Genomic DNA, 19,397 nt, shown 5'->3' on the forward strand with positions numbered 1-19,397 from the left:
ACTATCATCAGAGTGAACAGGCAACCTACAGAATGGGAGAAAATTTTTGCAATCTATCCATTTGACAAAGGGCTAATATTAGAATCTACAAAGAACTTAAACAAATTTACAAGAAAAAACAACCCCATCAAAAAGTGGGCAAAGGATATGAACAGACACTTCTCAAAAGAAGACATTTATGCGACCAAGAAACATGAAAAACTCATCATCACTGGTCATTAGAGAAATGCAAGTCAAAACCATGATGAGTTTTGACTCATCTCATGCCAGTTAGAATGGCAATCATTAAAAAGTCAGGAAACAACAGACACTAGAGAGGATGCAGAGAAATAGGAATGCTTTTACACTGTTGGCGTGAGTGTAAATTAGTTCAGCCATTGTGGAAGACAGTGTGTCGATTCCTCAAGGATCTAGAATCAGAAATACCATTTGACCCAGCAATCGCATTACTGGGTATATACCCAAAGGATTCTAAATCATTCTACTATAAAGACACATGCACACGTATGTTTATTGCAGCACTGTTCACAATAGCAAAGACTTGGAACCAACCCAAATGCCCATCAATGATAGACTGGATAAAGAAAATGTGGCACATACACACCGTGGAATACTATACAGCCATAAAAAAGGATGAGTTCATGTTCTTTGCAGGGACATGGATGAAGCTGGAAACCATGATTCTCAGCAAACTAACACAGGAACAGAAAACCAAACACCGCATGTTTTCACTCATAAGTGGGAGTTGAACAATTAGAACACATGGACACGGGGAGGGGAACATCACACACCAGGGCCTGTCAGGGTGGGGGGTGGAGAGGGATAGCATTAGCAGAAATACCTAATGTAGATGACGGGTTGATGGATGCAGCAAACCACCATGACACGTGTATACCTATGTAACAAACCTGCATATTCTGCACGTGTATCCCAGAACTTAAAGGATAATTAAAAAAAAAAAAAAAAAAAAAACACAACGTGGAAGACAACAAATATATTTGTTGATTTATCAGATATTTTTGAGTGCTTAGTATGTGCCTTTTTCTAGGTGATGGGGATAAAGTGATGAATAAAACCAATGTCATAATAAAAGCAAGCATTTATTGAATACTTAAAAAAATTTTGGAATCAAATCTGCCTATTTGAAATGCAGAAACAAGGAATATCTGTATCACCCTTCTGTTTTTGTAATTGACTGAAGGATTTAAGAAGTTTTAAACACTTCTTTGAAAGTCTTTTCATGAAAACTTCTTACCGGATATATTTTCTCTTAGAGATATTTCCTTAATGTAGTTTTATAACTATAGGGGAAAAATTAGGATGGAGTTACCCATTTTGGTTTTCTTTACAGGTATTGTAATCAGGTTCTTTGTAAAGAGATTGATGAATGTGTGACTCTTCTTCTCCAAGAGCTTGTCAGTTTCCAGGAACGCATCTACCAAAAAGATCCTGTAAGAGCAAAAGCAAGGAGACGACTCGTTATGGGTCTAAGAGAAGTTACCAAACATATGAAGTTAAACAAGATCAAGTGTGTTATAATTTCTCCAAACTGTGAAAAAATCCAGTCAAAAGGTATGCGCTTTTTGCTTTTGAAGTGTTTTGATAGTATAGCTGTAGGATATTCAGTGAATATAAAGTGGAAACCATATGTCTTTCTCATCAGAGTTTGGGTATAAAACAGAATATTGGAGCATGAGAAAAGAAAATGCAGTCTTTCAGTACCTGAAATTAAGTAGAATTGAGACTGGATTGTAAATAAAATCCTCATGTATGAACACCAGTGGAAGATTTCAGTTTGGCCCACCAACTATCCCTTCTGTTGTGATCAGATGGAGGTCTAGCCAGAATGCGTTTCTTCTGCAAATATATTCTGCTTTTAAAATTTTATGATTTGTCTCTCAGCAGCAGTTTCATTTAGAGGCACTTATGCAAACCAGCACACAAGTACTTTGAACTACATCATGCATCCTTATTTGTCCTTTTTGATGGGCAACTTTAGGTGACCATAGTAGACAAAGCAGGTAGTAGTAGGCATATACATGGTGAGGAATATCAGTGAGACCAGTAATGTGTAATCAGTCTCATTGCATTGTGAGAGATCTTTTCTTGAACTGAAAGATTTGTGAGTCAGCCATTAACAATTTTAATTAATTTCTTTATAATATTGGCTGAATTGCAGTTTGATTGCTGCTATGCTAATCCCTATGGAGAAAGAAAAACACTGGATTTGAGGGAATTCAGAATTTAATAGGGGAGAAAGAAAATACGTATATACTTCCATATGTAGTATAAAATCAAATAGGATAATGTATGTAACAGCATTAAGTGCTGCAAGTGTTCATAGAATTCTTTGCTGCAATGTTTTATGCTTTAGCTGTCGGGTGTGCAATTAGCTCCATGTAGGCAACAACTAAAAGCCTCTGTATGTGTTGATTTTCTCAGGTGGTCTAGATGAGGCTCTCTATAATGTTATAGCCATGGCACGGGAACAAGAAATTCCTTTTGTGTTTGCCCTTGGAAGGAAAGCTCTAGGACGCTGTGTGAACAAGCTGGTTCCTGTTAGCGTAGTGGGAATCTTCAACTACTTTGGTGCTGAGGTAAGAATTTAGAAGACACACACTCTTGCTCTCCAGCACATCCCCCAGATAGCACATTTTTCAATTGACATATGCCAGTGTTATGTTTAAGCATTTGAAGGAGTGAGTTGACAACCCTCAAAGAATGAGTGGAAATTTTTTGAGTATTACATTTCCTTTTTTAGTGGTGGAAAAGATTTATGTAGATGAATCCTAAAGCATTTTGAAAAGGTTTGAGTTTCTATTTCTGCCAAAGTGGTTTTTTTCTTCCGGGCTCAACTGCATAGTACTTGGTAATTTATTTTACTGCTGGTTAAAGATATCTGATATTATGTAACGTAATTTCTTCAGTCTCTAGATGGGTATATTTTGTGCTACTAGGAATCAGGAGACAAAAGAATCCTTTAATTGGAAGGGATTTTCCTTTAGAAAATGAAATTTCTAAACCAGTTGTCACAATAGTTGTAGCCATGATACTATCAACCATCATCTCTCTGGCAATCTGCTAATATTGATCTTTATCTGTAGGAGCTGATAATATAATGGTTATTAATTTAGCATAATGCTCATCAACTGTAGTGTTTAAGACTGTTTTTTTACGAAGGTGATTCTAAAGTACTTTGTGATATCATTGACAGACTATTTTTGCCAACCACACTATTTTTGTGTGTCTATCCAGTCACCATGTTTGCATATCCTACATTCCCCTGTCCATTCTGTTTCTTTCCCACCACCCATGAAATTCTCTACCCACCTGCTCTATGAGCATATAAATAATATTTGTGCTCTCACAATAGCCCATGCTTTTGTCACGTTTAGCATAACACACTGCCTTGCTGTAGGTTATGTATGTTTCTTTCCCTTTAACTGTGAATTCCTTGGTGACAGCCCCCTTCGTCTTTGTATTCCTGACACCTTTCACATTACTTGAGTATAAGCAGGCAATAAATGTTTGTTGAATGAAATTGCGAGATAGATGTATATCTACCGCTATGCTAGACTATATGTGAGAATTTCTTGCCTGTTAGCCCAGTCACTTGGGAGGCTGAGGTGGGAGGAGCGCTTGACCCCAGGAGTTCCAGACTAGCTTGGTATGTTATTAAGTACGTCTATTCACAGTGAATGGTAGTGCACCTGTTACTTTTACCGTCTGATACAACTAATCTTTGAATTAAGCTTCCAATCTTTACCCTCACATTCAAGGCTTTTATTCCTTGATCTTAGCATCTCTCTTCAGTTTTTCTTCTCTTTCCTTATATTCTTTTATTCCTAACAATTTATTTCTTTCTTTTCTGTTGTAAAACCAATGTTAAACTCACATATCTATTTGCATATTTTTTTACTGTTTTCACTTCAATGCATGGTTTATTAAACACTGCAAATATTTGTCAAGCCTGTTACGTGTAACCACATAGGGGCTGTTGTTTTTTGTTTTTAAAAGAATCTGTCTTCCTTTTTAAAAATAATAAATCCTGAATATTTTTTTTACACTACCAGTAGGTAACACCCACCACTCTTCGAAATTAATACAATTAGCAGCATCCTATATTATACCTGCTATTTTAAACAATTTAAGGTGCAGCTGGATAAAGGATGCTACTTATATTTTTCCTTCTTGAGATGAATTTTCAGAGACGTATTACTCTACAGCAATGTAGCACCTTTTGCCGTGCTTTCATCTCAAGGTTTATACTTACTATAAAATTAAACAGATTCTCAAAAATGTCCAGGTTATGTTTAATTCTTTGAAATTATTTACTTAATGTTGTATGTTGCATTGTGATACTAAATTGGACATTTAACAGGAGTGGGATGCTGTAGAATCATGGCATAACTAAAAGTCATATAGATTGGCCTTCTGGTGGCTGTGGAAACTTAAATCTTTGGACATCATTAGGTATCATAGTTATTGAAGTACAACTTTAATGCTATATGAATTTTGCCATCTTAGTATTATTATTAATTTTTTTTTGAGGCAGAGTTTCACTCTTATGGCCCAGGCTGGAGTGCAATGGCATGATCTTGGCTCACCACAACCTCCGCCTCCTGGGTTCAAGTGATTCTCCTGCCTCAGCCTCCCAAGTAGCTGGGATTACAGGCATGCACCACTATGCCCGGCTAATTTTGTAGTTTTAGTAGAGATAGGGTTTCTCTTTGTTGGTCAGGGCTGGTCTCGAACTCCTGTCTTCAGGTGATCCACCCACCTCGGCCTCCCAAAGTGCTGGGATTACAGATGTGAGCCACTGTGCCCAGCTGAATGTTGCCATCTCATTAAATGGGAATATGCTCAGTGTACCTACCACTTCACGGAAATTATTTATTTTGTTCCTATTTTTGTTTCAGCAATGAAAGAACTTCTGGTTTTTTTAGCTCCATATTCTCCTTCCAGGCTCTATATTCTAATTTGCATTTGGCCCAGTAGTCATGCTTTTCTATCTTGTGTTATCTTTTCATCATCTTCAAGGTCCTAGGTATCCATATTATCACCAACTTACTTTTGTCGTCTAGTTCTTCCAAAAAATAAACAATACAGGAAAATTTAATTCCTATAGAGACTGCCATCTTCTTCTACATTCCTGAACATCACTCAGAATACACTCATTCCCTTATATTGTAACCCAGATAAGATTCTTTACTGCTCCCCTAACAAGCCTTATACTTTTCTTATGTCTGTAGCTTTATTAATGATTTTGCATATTTGGCTTTGAAGGCCCTGATTTCACCCCTCAAAATTGTACCGTTTTCCAGGCCAATGCTGATGTCATCTTCCCTTCATGACTTCCTCAGTGATGCCCAGCAGTTTAGAGTTGATGTCTCATCTAAAAGCCGTAACACTTTACACCTCTCAAGGCATTTAAGGTATTATGCCTTGGATTATAGGTGTCTCTTACCATCGTTTTCCAGCCACATAGAAGGTTCCTTGAGAGTAGAGTTGATGTTCAGTCATCTTTGTACCCTCTGTAGTGGCAGACACTAAAGGAAGAGTGCACTGGCTGAATGTTGTAAGAACTTTTAATATATCACATTTAGTGGCTAGTGTTGGAATCAAGAAATTTCCTCAGACTTGTGAGAATTGAACAGTAAATGTAAGTTATAGAGTAATTTCATAAGGTTCTGTGGTTTGCATACCATTTGGATTTTATCCCCATTGAAAGTATGTCTGACCCTGAAACAAACAGTAGAGATATTTATTATCCATAATAGGAATAAAAAGTGTAACAATAAATGGATTCATCAAAATACTCTTTCTTTTCAGAGCCTGTTTAATAAGTTAGTAGAACTCACTGAGGAAGCCAGGAAAGCATATAAAGATATGGTTGCAGCAATGGAACAGGAGCAGGCTGAGGAAGCCTTGAAGAATGTGAAGAAGGTGCCACACCACATGGGACATTCTCGGAACCCCTCTGCAGCAAGTGCCATTTCTTTCTGCAGTGTCATTTCTGAACCCATCTCTGAAGTAAATGAAAAGGAATATGGTAAGTTGTTGAATACTGTTTTAAATGACCTAAACTATGAGATGATTTCAGTGACTTTCTATTCTGCCTTTTATTTCTATCTTTATTCTTGATTAGTCAAATGTTGCTCAAAATTTGGTTTAAAACATTGGATTAAACATGTTCATTAAAAATCAGGAGAATATTTGGGACTGAGACTTCTTACGAGACACTGGAATTTAATCATAGTTCCAAATTTTTAAAAAAGCCTCAGGGGCTTTAAAAAGCATAACACACCATACTTGTGACCTGTCACTAAGTAAACACTAGGAAGTTTTATTCCAATACTTTATGCTCAGTTACTAAAATTTTATATTTCCTAAGGGCTGGTCTGAAGGTAGTGAATTATCTAATTTGTTCACAGTCAGTTACAGATTGATCTCCTTGTTCTGCTCTTTCCCTGCTTCTCACTACTGCACTAAGCTTAAAAAGAAAAAAATTTAAAAAAAATTTTTAATGTTGTATTTACTAAGTAAACTACAGACCTGAATATTATTCACTCTAAGCTTGTAAAACCTACACATGATATTTGCCTTAAGTAAAGTCAGATTGTAATCAAAAAGAGATACAGACTAAAAAATAGTACTTAATGTTTAACATTTGTTTATTGAAGTCTACATCTCAGTAGTTTCTTTGCCTTATATTCTATAATACTTTGAGCTCTTTAATTCTCTTTCTTGGTTTAGTTTATGATTTGTGTTCCCTATGTAACTTTCTTTCTTCTTCTTTTCTTAAAATTTAAATAGTATAGCCACCTTCTTTCATTTGACTCTTTGTTCGTTCTTTTTTTCTTTTCTCTGGGAGGTTATCAAATAGTTTGTTGCCACCTAAAATTTAACATGTAAAAAAAGTGAGTCCTCATTTTCTTCCCACAGTCCCCTTCCTGGCCTCCCTGTCTGTGATTGTAGTTAGATGTTTGGAAAGCTTTCAATAAAGCTTCAGAGCAGAGGCAATTTACAAGTTGTTGTGGGCCCTTAGGAAACTATTGGCCAGGGACAGGTGATACTGGTTTAGAGGCAGCCATGTTTCTTTTGCAGGAGTGATACTGGTTGAAAATTAAGAAGATAAAGGGAGAGTGCTAACATTGTAAATGAGCGCGATCCTCTCTATAGAGTGAAATGCCACATCTCAAAGGCAAGCCATAAGAGAAACCTAGAAAGCTGTGGGTTTGGACAGATGACAGAGTAACCAATAATATTCATACGGGCACAAATGAACACAGGTAGTATAAAAAGAAAGCCTCAGAGATGGAGGTGATGTTTTCAAAAAGCACCAGATTCAGAGTGTTCAAAGATTGAAGCCTTGGTTTTTCTATATTCTGCCTAAAGGTTTTAGGTGTAATCAGTTAATCTCGGGGTCTTGGATTTCTCTTTAGAAAAAAAACTGTTGAAAGGAAATGTTAATGTGCATCTAAAATTTTAAAACATTTTATGCCTTTCAGAGTTTTTTTTTTATATATGATTAAATATATGTGGGAACATTTTCACTTACTAGACTTTTTGTTTGTTTGTTTGGTTTTTTGTTTTTTGTTTTTTTCCAGCACTTACTATATGCCAGTCATAGGGACACAGAGATGAGCTGGAGTGGAAGTGAGGAGGGATGAGGAAGGTGAAACAGCAAACACAAAACGGGAGCTTTTGACTGTATATGTAAAAAGTGCTGTGGGACTTCAGGTTAGCGATTGCCTGTCTCAGGAGTCAGGAAAAACTTCATGAAGGAACTAACATTTAAGAGTAGTTTAAGATGAATAGGAGTCTGAAGGGGAAAGGAGGAAAACACATCTACAACTTTAGGGAACAGTGAGAATTTAGATGATACTGAGCAGGGAGCGTGTGGCCCATGGTTCAGGGTCAGAAGGAAATAGGACCAGAGTGATAGATAAGGGCCAGATCATGGAGGGCTTTGCTGTGCCACGCCAAGGATTTTGGATTCTATCCTAGGGTGATAAAAAGCCAATTAGACAGTGATATAATCAATTCACAAAACCGGTTAGGAAGATACTACAAATGAACAGCAAGAAAAAGAAGGCCTGAGCTAAGGCAGTAGTAAACAGATTTAGTAGTTTTTGAGCTACCAGTGTCATGGTATAGTGGTGAATTCAGTGGACTAAAGGGATATAATATAATAGGAGAGAAAAGTAGAACCAAGGGTTACTATAAGGTTTCTTCTGCTTTGAGATCGTGTAAATGATAATGTCATTAGCTGAGAATGAGCATATAGGAGGAACCGTTTTTTGTTTGTTTCTGTGTTTGTTTTTTCATGAGGTAGAAATGAGAGTGGAAAGGACTCATTCTGTGCTAAAGAAGCTTCAGGAAAGAAATTTTTTCCCAGACAATGTATCCTGACTTGAAGTGCCCAAAATACGTTCTGTATCAATATATCGTCCATAGGTGGTAACCATAGTGAACATATTAATGTGAATAGGTTTGCTACAACTGATACCTATAAACTGCAAATAGTAGCTGTAATGTCAATATGATAGAATTTTTATTTTTAAAAAAAATTGAAAAAATAGAAGGGTGAGAGATCTTTACTGATTCTTGGTATGTTTTTTGCCTTCAACTGATTTCCTATCATGAGAAATAATTTAGTTTGTCACCACTCTAGTATATACTTTTTTTGTCTTCCAAAATCACTTTGTAAGCCAAGCTATATATATGTTATAAAACAACCTTTCACAGATGTTAGAAACGTATAGATGGATTCTTTGCTTATAATTGGAAACACATGTCCCATTACAGGCCAAAAGATAATTTAAATAACTTGCTGAGTGAGCATGGTACAAACATATGAAATCAGAACTATTGTTGCTGGACATCTTGGCTCTTCTATCTCTTGGGTTGTGGGTCCTTGAGCCCAGTACACCTCTAGGCCACAGAAAAGTTAGGCAGTTCATTGATTTTCATGAATGTATGGATTTTATTTATGAATGCCAGTGAGCTCCTATTGGTATAAGATCTCTTGCATTCTGAAGCATTAATATACTTATTTTTACCTCCCTGTTTCTTTATCTTGAATGTACATTTTTGGGAATTATTTTCCCTTTATAACATTTAAATTAGGTTGGGCACAGTGGCTCACCTGTAATCCCAGCATTTGGGGAGCCCAAGATAGGAGGATAGCTTGAGCCCAGGAGGTCAAGGCTGCAGTGAGCCAAAATCATGCTGCTGCATTCCAGCCTAAAAGACAGCAAGACCCCATCTGAAATACACACACAAACACACACAAGCACACACTTTCTCTCTCTCTCTCTCAAACTAGTACTAAACAAACTAAATTTGTAGTTTTTCCAGTTTCTAAGCCAACAAATTTATATATTTTGTTGTTCTTTCTTATTTGGGGGTTTTTAAAGAGTTGCATGATTTTGAAACAGTATTCCAGAACGTTTTTAAAAAATCTGCTTGATATTTGTAGAAACAAATTGGAGAAACATGGTAGAAACTTCAGATGGACTGGAAACATCAGAAAATGAGAAAGAGATATCCTGTAAGCACAGCACTTCTGAAAAACCCAGTAAACTCCCATTTGACACACCCCCTATTGGTAAGCAGCCATCATTAGTGGCTACAGGCAGTACTACCTCAGCTACAAGTGCTGGGAAATCCACAGCAAGTGATAAAGAGGAAGTGAAGCCAGATGACCTGGAATGGGCCTCACAGCAGAGTACAGAGACTGGCTCTTTGGATGGCAGTTGCCGAGACCTTTTGAATTCCTCCATCACCAGCACCACCAGCACTCTTGTACCTGGCATGCTTGAAGAAGAAGATGATGAAGATGAGGAGGAGGAGGAAGATTATACTCATGAACCCATATCTGTAGAAGTGCAGCTCAATAGTCGAATTGAGTCTTGGGTCTCAGAGACCCAGAGAACTATGGAAACCCTTCAGCTTGGAAAAACCCTTAATGGTTCTGAGGAAGACAATGTAGAGCAAAGTGGAGAAGAGGAAGCAGAGACGCCCGAGGTGCTGGAGCCAGGGATGGATAGTGAGGCATGGACTGCTGACCAGCAGGCCAGTCCTGGGCAGCAGAAGTCCAGCAACTGCAGCTCGCTCAACAAAGAGCACTCTGATTCTAATTACACAACCCAAACTACATAACTCAGGAAATGTTGGCTCTCTATCTCCAGCTGTGGAAGGGTTGCAGCCATTACCATTTATGCTTCATCTCAACATTTTGCACTGTCCAGTATTTAATATACGTATTTAATTCCCAACCAATATTTTTGTAGCTTTTACTTGTTTTGTTATGATCTGTAGCTTAGCTTTTGATTAGCATCCAAGTGTCTTTCTTTCTAAGAACTGTGTGGAAAATTCAGATCTGTTTCAGCTTATTTTGTAATCAAAAATAATGATAAAAAGAAGACCAGATCTTAAAGAAAATAAATTTCAAATGCTTACTTAAAGTTATTTTGAAAATTAAAGAACAAGGTTCTCAGGATAGAAGCAGTTATCAGTGTTTGCTTCAGGACTCCACCTCTTGTACTCTGATTTGACCAAAAAGTTGTTTGGGCTTCTTTAAAAAAGAACTGGGGGTGGAGTCAGAAAACTAAATGAAAGGCTGAGGGTAACTAAGTCCACCAGTGTTGTATGTTAAAAAATCGATGCAACGTTTATGTGGTCCACAAATGTTTAGTCAGAAGTCACTGATTATTGTAATTAATTAATGTTGGGATGGGCTAAAACAGAGTCTTCAAAACTTCGGCTAGCAGTGGAGCCACCATCTTAGATTATAGCTAGCTAGCCTCATTTGTGGAAAGTGATAGATGCTGTCTATAATAGTGAACAGTCACCCATGATAGGACCTCCAGGTTCTCTCATATTTGCTTCTTACTTACCTCAGGAATGCTCTTGTACATAGACTTATTTACAAAAAGTTAGGCACATTTTGACAGGTGAATAACTGTAACCGATTGTATGACTGCTGCACTTACATGTAAACTCTTCAGAAACAAAGTCTTATACTGGTGTGTTCTCTTGCATGCTTCTGGTTCAGGACTCTTGATTTGAGATATGGATTTGATTGAGTATCCAAACTTGTCCTGAGTGCAAAACCGTTTCACCTTTTAAAAAGTTACCTATTTTGCACCTAGCCTTGAGCACCTTCCACATAGCAATGACCGTAGTTACTGTCAGGAGGTCAGGGAAAGGAACTTTGCACAACTTGTGACATGTATCCTGATAATCAAGGCTTAGATGAGGAAGTTTTAGAAGATAAGAGAAAGTTGTTCTAATTGTGCTGAAATTATTAGATGATTTAGAGTATACAGATATGTAGGTATTAATTCTCTATTCACTACTATTTATCTCTGCCCTTCTCTAGGAGTTTGTATACCTGCTTAGGAGACAATAAATGAGCTAAATGTTTTATTTGCTAGTCAGTCACCACCTGGACTTGAGTGACTTTACAAGTTTATGTAATGGTGGAAGAATGACAAACTGTATTTTTTTTTGTCTTCCATCCAACTCCCCACCACTCCCAACTGTCCCCCCACTGCCCCCCCCCACACACACGTGTGTGTGTGTATGCCAGTTTTCCACTTACAAGCTTCCATAAGCAGGCACAAAACTGAGAAGGAAGGGGTATTTTCCCTGCCCTGATTATCTGGGGCAGGGCTTTGCCTCGCAGAGGCAGGAGAGAAGAATTGGGCAGATTCTTTACTGAACTCATTGGGACTACTGTGCTAGTTTTGATGTTTTATAATGCTGGCATTTAATTACTGGAGAGATTGGATTCTTGGTTGGTGATTTAGTATTTGTGAATTGTGAAAGTTTAGGAGCATTGCTGTGTAGAAACTGTTAGTCAATCAACTTTATTATTGTGCTAAAAGGGGACATTATACTGTCCTGTCTAAACTGTTCTCCAGTATAGACTTCCTAGGCACTAAATAGCCAATACTTAAAGGAACACAGCAGGTAAGGAATGAAGCCTCTGAAATAGTACTCATGGATTTATACGTGGCAGATCTTACTGTCTCTACACATTTGGAAGTCTTCATTGATTTAAAGAAATGATAGAGGTTTTGAACTACTGACAGTCTTAAAAGTGAATTTCAAAACTTTCATACTTTTTATGGTGTAAATTTCCTTTGCTCGATGTCAGTGATTCAGATAACTCTTGACCTTGAGATGATGGCTTTTCACAGGTTTCTTATATTTTATATCTCTTCTGAACATGAATTGTCATTTTAGATTTTTGACATTTGTATCAAAAGAGAAGTTGAGGAAATCTTCAGAACACTGGTAACTTTTAATTTTGCTATAGACTTCAGAAGTGTTTATTTATATGTTCGGTAAATGCTCTCACATATGCAGTACCTCTTCTGCCAGCAAATCCAAGGGACCATAGCCTTTTCATGAGACAGGTCACCTCTAGAGGACAACCCAAGAGTTATTAAAGGAAATGTTACCATTTTGAGAGCATGCTTAAATAAATATTAATAATGTCTTTGTAACTTGTTTCCTTTAAATTTTGGAATATTGAATTACAGACTTTGGAGGAGTTGTGAAAATCAGGAAAGTTTTTATGTATTTTTTGAAGTGGGCGTGCTTGGCTCTTTGAAGACCTATAAAGAGATCCAGTGGAAAGAGTAAGGGTTCATCATCACAAGAAATAAAAAACATAGTGATTCTTTTTCTTAATGTGTAGAGGTGGTTTTACTGGCAATAATTAATAATAGATTTCTATTTCCGTATATAAGTATATTAACTAAAATATGAATTACACTTCCAAAGTTAGATTTCTGCTTCAGTAGGTTTGTTTGCTGTGAAGATTACTTCTCAAAAGACAAATGTTCATATTAGCTTAATTTTTGGTTTAAATATGTTTGTAAATGATGTAATATATTTCTTTTGACTAAACATGGAAAAGTAATGTGTGTTATACATTGGGAAGTTTTTACTGGCTTTGACTGGAGGTTGTTTTTGCAGAGATGGTATTTTATATGATTCCAGTATTTCGAAAAGAATTAGTCAAAAGGAATTCACATAGTTTAAATACTGAGAAATTAATATCCAAATATGTACTTGTCTGATTTCTAAATAAGCTGGGGGAGGAGGGAGGGGTGGGAATTGAAATGTGCAAATGAGTAGTGAATGCTACATTCATTTTCAACTCTTTAACATACAACTGTTCAGTCTTAACACGTTGTTACTTTAATATATGTATAAAGAAGTATTACTGTTTGTAAAGCTGCTGTTTGCTTAAAAAACACCCTTGTCATGTATTTTCTGTATGTTGGGCCAACAGGTTAGAACATTAACCCATTTAAAAATGTTTATCTTTTTTTGATTTAAAAAAATTCTGTGAAATAATTTATTTACAGACATCTTCCTCCTCCCTCATCCCTTCCAACCTTTACGTACATCACAGAATCAACCAAACTGTTTGCCTAATCTGAAATCTGAATCTTAATGAGAAAAATTTAAACTTTGTTGGCACATCACACCTTGAAAGTATTTGTATTATTTTATAATTTAATTTCTAAATATACCACATAAGTTTATAATTTAATGTCTTAACTGTAATGCTCTAATAAAAAACTAGCAAAATTAGTGTGAGTTATAACATGAAGGGATTTTCATCTTTTGCTCTATGAAGGATAATTGTTATATCACATTTGGGGGGTAATAACAGCTTTTTTGCACTATGTAAATACTAGTGGGGATTCTTCTGTACTAATAAAATAATTATTGAAATGAAATCTGTCCTTTCAGAAGAGATACTTAAAGAGTTCATGACTTTCCCCACATGTGGAAGACAGAAGAAAGAGTCCAGCTCAAGTATTGATTGGTGGTCACATGGGGTTGCCAGACAAGGCTTTAAAATCGGCACGAAGGAGTTAAGAATAAAAATCTCCATCTGGGGTGGTTGGTGTGACCTGTGGCATGGGCCCAGGCATTTAGCCAGAAACCATCCTAGTGTTAGGAGAAGGCTTCTGTAGATTCCTTCACCTTTTTATATTAGTTCCCCTGTGCTGGGCACTGTCTTTTCCCAGTATTAACTCATTTAATCCTTACAACAATCCTGGGAAGTAGATTCTGGTTACTGTTTCTCAGTTTTCAGATGATGGAAGAGTCATGGAGATGTTAACCCAGTCGCATGCGAAAGCCCACGCCCCAGTCACTGTACTTTGTTATGTCTTGGCACAAAGTGCATAGGGTGTGCAAAGCAAACATGCTTCCTTCACCTTCATGTGTCTTCAGGAATGTGGAGCCAGGAGGACTGAAAATGGTTTTGGGGACTGCAGTTATTGGGCCTTACCTCATCGCTCTTTCCCTAAGTAGCCCCAGACCTTGTCACTGTGTCACAGTGAAATGTAGGGAATCTGAGAGTACATTAATCTTCCAGAAAATAGTAATGATACTAATTTTCATAAATGAATTTTTTGGTGATCACAAAGAAAAGGAGGATGCCTCATCAGTTGTTATCAGATACTTCCTTTTTAACCAGTACATGTACCACTCCCTAATTTTTTCCCGATAGTGATCAGTTTTTCTCCTGACTGACCAGAAGAGGGTGTGCGTCACACCTGAAAACAGTCAAAAGTTACATGTAACATTAATACTTTTTTTAAAGCAGGAAAAGGCGAAGGAGAAGTAACCTGAACTATGGGCCTTGCCATTAAAGGTGCTTAGTTGAGTCTAAGCTCAGAACTGGGAACCGTGCCTATGCGTGTCATTTCATTTTAGAAAGAACATTTAGACATGGTGAATAGGTCACGTGAAATTTCTAGATTAGCAATTCAGTCAGTACTTTTGGCTTAATTTGGGTTCTTCTGATGTTATTGTCATGAAATATTACACTTGGCTTATGTATTAGGCATCAGTGGCAGCCTTGTGGTTGCAGAGCCAAATATGGTTTGGGAAATGGGAGGTGTTTCAGTTCTGGACCCAGTCTCAACCTCTGTATTTCTCCCTTCCCACTCCTTCCATTTTGACACTTTGAGTAATTATTTGGCAACCATGTAGCAAGCAAGGTGACGCTTACTCTTGCAGAAATGGGTTGGATAATTGTGCGACTATAAACTGGCTGTACCTGTATCTAAGGTTTCAGTTGAAAGCAGAGGATCAGAGCAAATAAGATAATGAGCTGCGTGAAATTTGGAGCTTCTGGCTGAGCATGATGTTCTTCATGTAATTGCTGAGGAAGCAACGAAAGAATGGAATTGTGATCTGGTGAGCTATGGTTTTGGAGGCTGGCGTAATAGGTTTCTGTGGAAGGAATGAGTGCTTCATCTAGCCATGGCTTTGAATTACCCAGAGGGAGCAGATGATAGCCACAGCATTCCTGTGGTAGGCCTCTGATTGGAGGCAGTGTCAGTTGCATCCTCATCTACCAGGAGATGAGTGATGTGAGTAAGGCGGTTCCTACTTCCTTGTGCAGATTTCTCCAGGTAATTGTTTTCACCCTTCACTTCTCAGTCTTCTCTCTGTTTAACTGAGTTAGAGAATTTCATTCCCTTGTAAACCCTCAGCTTGAGAATGGAGTAATGAATTGAAATTAAAGCAGTTAATGTTTGTTAGCTCTGGATAAAAAGAGAGAAAACTTTTAAAATATTGGCTTCTCAATCACAGAAATATTAGAGGTCATCATCCCTCTCATTGTTCCTTTTCCTTGCTTCCCCCTCCTTAAAGCCAATATTGTAAGGAAAACGGTGAACTTCTAACAAATCCTGTGACATCTGTAATTAGAAAGGTAAGAAATTACTGTGTTCCTATTTTACAAATACTCAAACACCGTGATGACCAAGAAAGATAAAACTGTTTTCTTAATGTTCTCTTTTCCTAATAAAGTGTACCAATTAAATGATATAATCTTTTAGATAAGGTGATCAGCAAACTATTGCCTTATAGCCTGTGGGCCAACTCTGCCCAGCAGCCTCTTTTTGTCAATAAAGTTTTGTTAGAACACAGCCACACATTATTTACATATTGTCCATGGTTGCTTCAGTGCTACAATGCAGAGGTGAGAGATCATATGGCCTGCAAAGCCTGAGATATTTATTCTCTGGCCCTTTACAGAAACGGTTTGCCAACCTCTAAAACTGAGATGATGTCCAACATTTTACACTCATGTGATTCCCACCCCCAGTTCTTTTATCTCTAGAGATGATACATTTATTGTGGTTTTACACATTAAAAAACATACCAAGCTCTGCCCAGTGGTAGAAGACATGCAGATGCATGGGAGGAGCACCACCAGAAGCAAGCCTGGATGCTTTGACAGTACTGGGGTTTGGAAGGCCTGAATTCTTGTTTCTCTATTCTCTAATATTGGGCAAGCCCCTGGAATCTCTGGTTCTTGATTTCCTCTTCTATCAGGGGATATACTGGGTGAATCATAACTTGGCTCTTTAGATAAATGGTGAAGCCATTTTTTGGTCAAGGATGGTCATGAGTTGGATGTGAGCTGGGCACTTTCCTAAGGCCACCATAGCCAAAGACTGCCAGCACCCTCAAGGTGGCCTGGAAGGGTCCTGTCCCCAGAATGGGTCATGACAATTAAGCTGATCACCTTAGTTCTTACCGCTCCAACCCCTGCTAAAATTTGAACTGGAGGCCAGAGAAAGCAGAGTGGCACAGGTGCACGGTATGCAGGTATGCATAAAGTAGAGAGGCTATGAAAGTAACAAAGCAAGACTGACCACTTTGCATTTTTTTAGCCCATGCTGTGCTTTAATCAACACGACTTTTCCTTAATTGTGTAGAGCTTTTTATGTACTTAAAATATTTTATAAGAATAACCAAAAGGAATGGGCCAACTAAAATGCAACTATTTTCTATCCCATAACTGACTTCTCAGACTTTGCACTGACTTCAATACATTGACAAACAACAAAAAAATTAGTAGTGGAAATGGAACTGGAAGCCAGATTTAAACCCCTATCTTGATTGATTTAGCAAATAACGACTATTTGTTAAATAGCCAAGAGCTACAAATTTTATCTTCTTCCCACGAATGAAAAACTCTTCATCTTTTCCCTGGCCTAACCCTCCCCCACGTAGTGAGAAATATGGGTTCCATCTATGACTCTCCCATCTGCTCTTTAGCTAGAGCAAAGTGCTTTAATCTTCATAGAAAGTTCTAAGATTGTGTTAGCAACCCACTTATTTGGTTTCCTTAGCAACCAGAACACAGTATTTAAAGTAATGACATTCCTTGCTCGGAATAGAAATTGAGTAAGCTGATCATGGTGCTCCTGGTCTGCTCAGGGCTGCTTCACCTCTTCAAACACTATTTTTCACCTGCCAATTCATGGTAGCAAACCTATAAATGGTAGCAAAGGGGCAACTATCTGGAATACAACATAGTGAACACTCTGGACCTGTATCCACAGCCAACTTCACCCTGGCCAGCTGCAGTGGGCCCTGCAGTGGCCCAGTCTGTGGAAATACTGACAAAACAAACTGTCTCTTTTAATTCCAGAATTTAAAAAGTGTTTCCATGTCCTTGTAACTTTTGCAGCACTTTAGGTTAGTTGCCACCAGCTTCCAAGAAATCCGAACACAAATCAAGATGATGAAGCTGCTCAGGCATTTAGAAAAAAAGCATAAAGAAAGAAAAAAGAACTTTGAAAGGAAATCACTACTAAAGTACTGTCAACGAGGCCTCTGCTGTTTTGTCTGGTTAGTACATCCATTCTTCAGGGAGCAACACTTCATGCCTTACACACCCACCAGCGATATAATCTCTTAATTGCAACAGGAGCAGGCAATGAAATGACCCTGAAACCATTGATTAGTCTGGAAATCCTGAAACAGTTGATCTATGCTGGGCCAATGGGTTTTTTCTTTGGGAATTTTGGACTTGGGACTGAGAGAGCTTGGCTCAAATGGTTTGGGGTGCCTGGCTTTAAAGAGAGGAATCTCTGAAGTCATTTTTGGCCAAGAAAAAGCAAAATCTGGGTTAGGCAGTGTTGAACAGGTTTCCTTACTGTCAGACATTCTACAGCCTCCAATATCCTCATGTATTTTGACTCTCCATGAAGGAAAGATTTATTATATATCAGGCTGCATTTCCTCAACATGTTGGACCATGGCACACAGAGTTCTCCAAATTTAGTCACAGAGCACTTTTTCTGTGCAAGAACTATGAACATCCTAGTTTTTCATGTAATGTGCAACAAAATCTATGTTGCATGAACTCTGAAGGTCCAGGAGGATGAGACACGTAAGGAATGCTGGACTGCTGTAATTCAACCATGGGCGATTTCGCCGCAGGGGACATTTGGCAATGTCTGGAAATAGTTTTGATTGTCACAACTGAAGAAGGGGCTACTGTCATCTAACAGGTCAAGACCAGAGATACTGCTAAGCACCTTACAGTACACAAGAGAGCGACCCCACCCCACAAGACAGAACTATCTGGCCTGAAATGTCAACAGTGCAGAGGTTGAAAGGCCCTGCACTAACTCAACCCTGGTAGACTGCATTAGTCCCATCTAGGTTCAGGGCCCCAAGCAGGTGGGCATGTGTTCATATGGTGAGTCATCAAATGCTGTTTCTGGCACATGTTTCTGGCACGTGTTTATACATTCTCTAATGTTCCAGAGTTGGCTTAGCCAGAGACATCCAGGTCTTCCTGATACAATAGGCCTTATTTTTAAAAAGTTTTTTTCAACCGCCTGGGGAAGAGAATGAAGAGAGTTTGGCCTGGAGCTTCTGATGACGTGCCAGTACCTCCTCCCATGTCTCCCACTTGTTTCCTCCCATCATGTGGGCAGGCGTGTGAGGAGCAAAAGGGCAAGGAGGCACCTCTGGCAAGGGCTGCTCAGTGAACACTCCAAGAAAAGCACAGCTCAAGTGTGAACAGGAGGCCAAAGGAATTCACTGGTCTGGCCCCATTACACAACTGAATCAAGCAAAGGTGGCAGGGACTGAGTTTTCTAAGACACTGTGACATGGAGTCCAGCTGCCTGCCCTGCTGAGTAGCATCCCTGAAGCAGACACAAGAACGCCTCTGCAGGATACTCCAGCCACCTCTCAGGGAATGGCTGCCCTGGAACCAAGTTCCTCAGGAGAATCACTGGACAGGGGCTTGGAAATGCCTGAGCAGCTCCCGTAATTCTGGAGAGAATGGAACACAAAGCCCCTGTCTACAAAGAAGAAGCTCCCTTCTTAAGGTCCCTCTACTGTTCAAGACATACGGAGACTTACTAAGCCACAAACTGAGGACCCTCTATTATATTTTAATCAAATCAGTGTTGGTTGATGCTGATTGTGGGCCAGGGTTGAGTTAGGTGCCCTGGCAGAGTTGACAGACACACAGGCTGCCCCATCTCACACATGGCTGTGTAGTGAGAGTTCCTAAATTGCTTGAAACATAGAAC

General features: G+C 38.4%; 1 protein-coding gene across 2 annotated transcripts in view; it reads left to right on the plus strand.

Annotated features, from left to right (window-relative positions):
* The window catches only part of SECISBP2L (SECIS binding protein 2 like), a 58,352-nt gene extending 44,583 nt beyond the window's left edge, over positions 1 to 13,769 (plus strand). Inside the window, exons 14-17 of one of the 2 annotated variants that reach the window (XM_033190185.1) lie at positions 1,352 to 1,572; positions 2,443 to 2,597; positions 5,833 to 6,052; positions 9,485 to 13,752. In XM_033190185.1, the coding sequence (XP_033046076.1) occupies positions 1,352 to 1,572; positions 2,443 to 2,597; positions 5,833 to 6,052; positions 9,485 to 10,167 (1,279 nt within the window). In that variant the 3' untranslated portion in view covers positions 10,168 to 13,752. Of the gene's footprint in view, positions 1 to 1,351; positions 1,573 to 2,442; positions 2,598 to 5,832; positions 6,053 to 9,484 lie in introns of both variants that reach the window. The other variant, XM_033190184.1, reaches the window with a different exon arrangement.
* Positions 13,770 to 19,397: the final 5,628 nt, after the last annotated feature.

Source organism: Trachypithecus francoisi, unplaced genomic scaffold (genome assembly GCF_009764315.1).
Source record: "Trachypithecus francoisi isolate TF-2019V2 unplaced genomic scaffold, Tfra_2.0 Lachesis_group3, whole genome shotgun sequence".
Classification (NCBI taxonomy): domain Eukaryota; kingdom Metazoa; phylum Chordata; class Mammalia; order Primates; family Cercopithecidae; genus Trachypithecus; species Trachypithecus francoisi.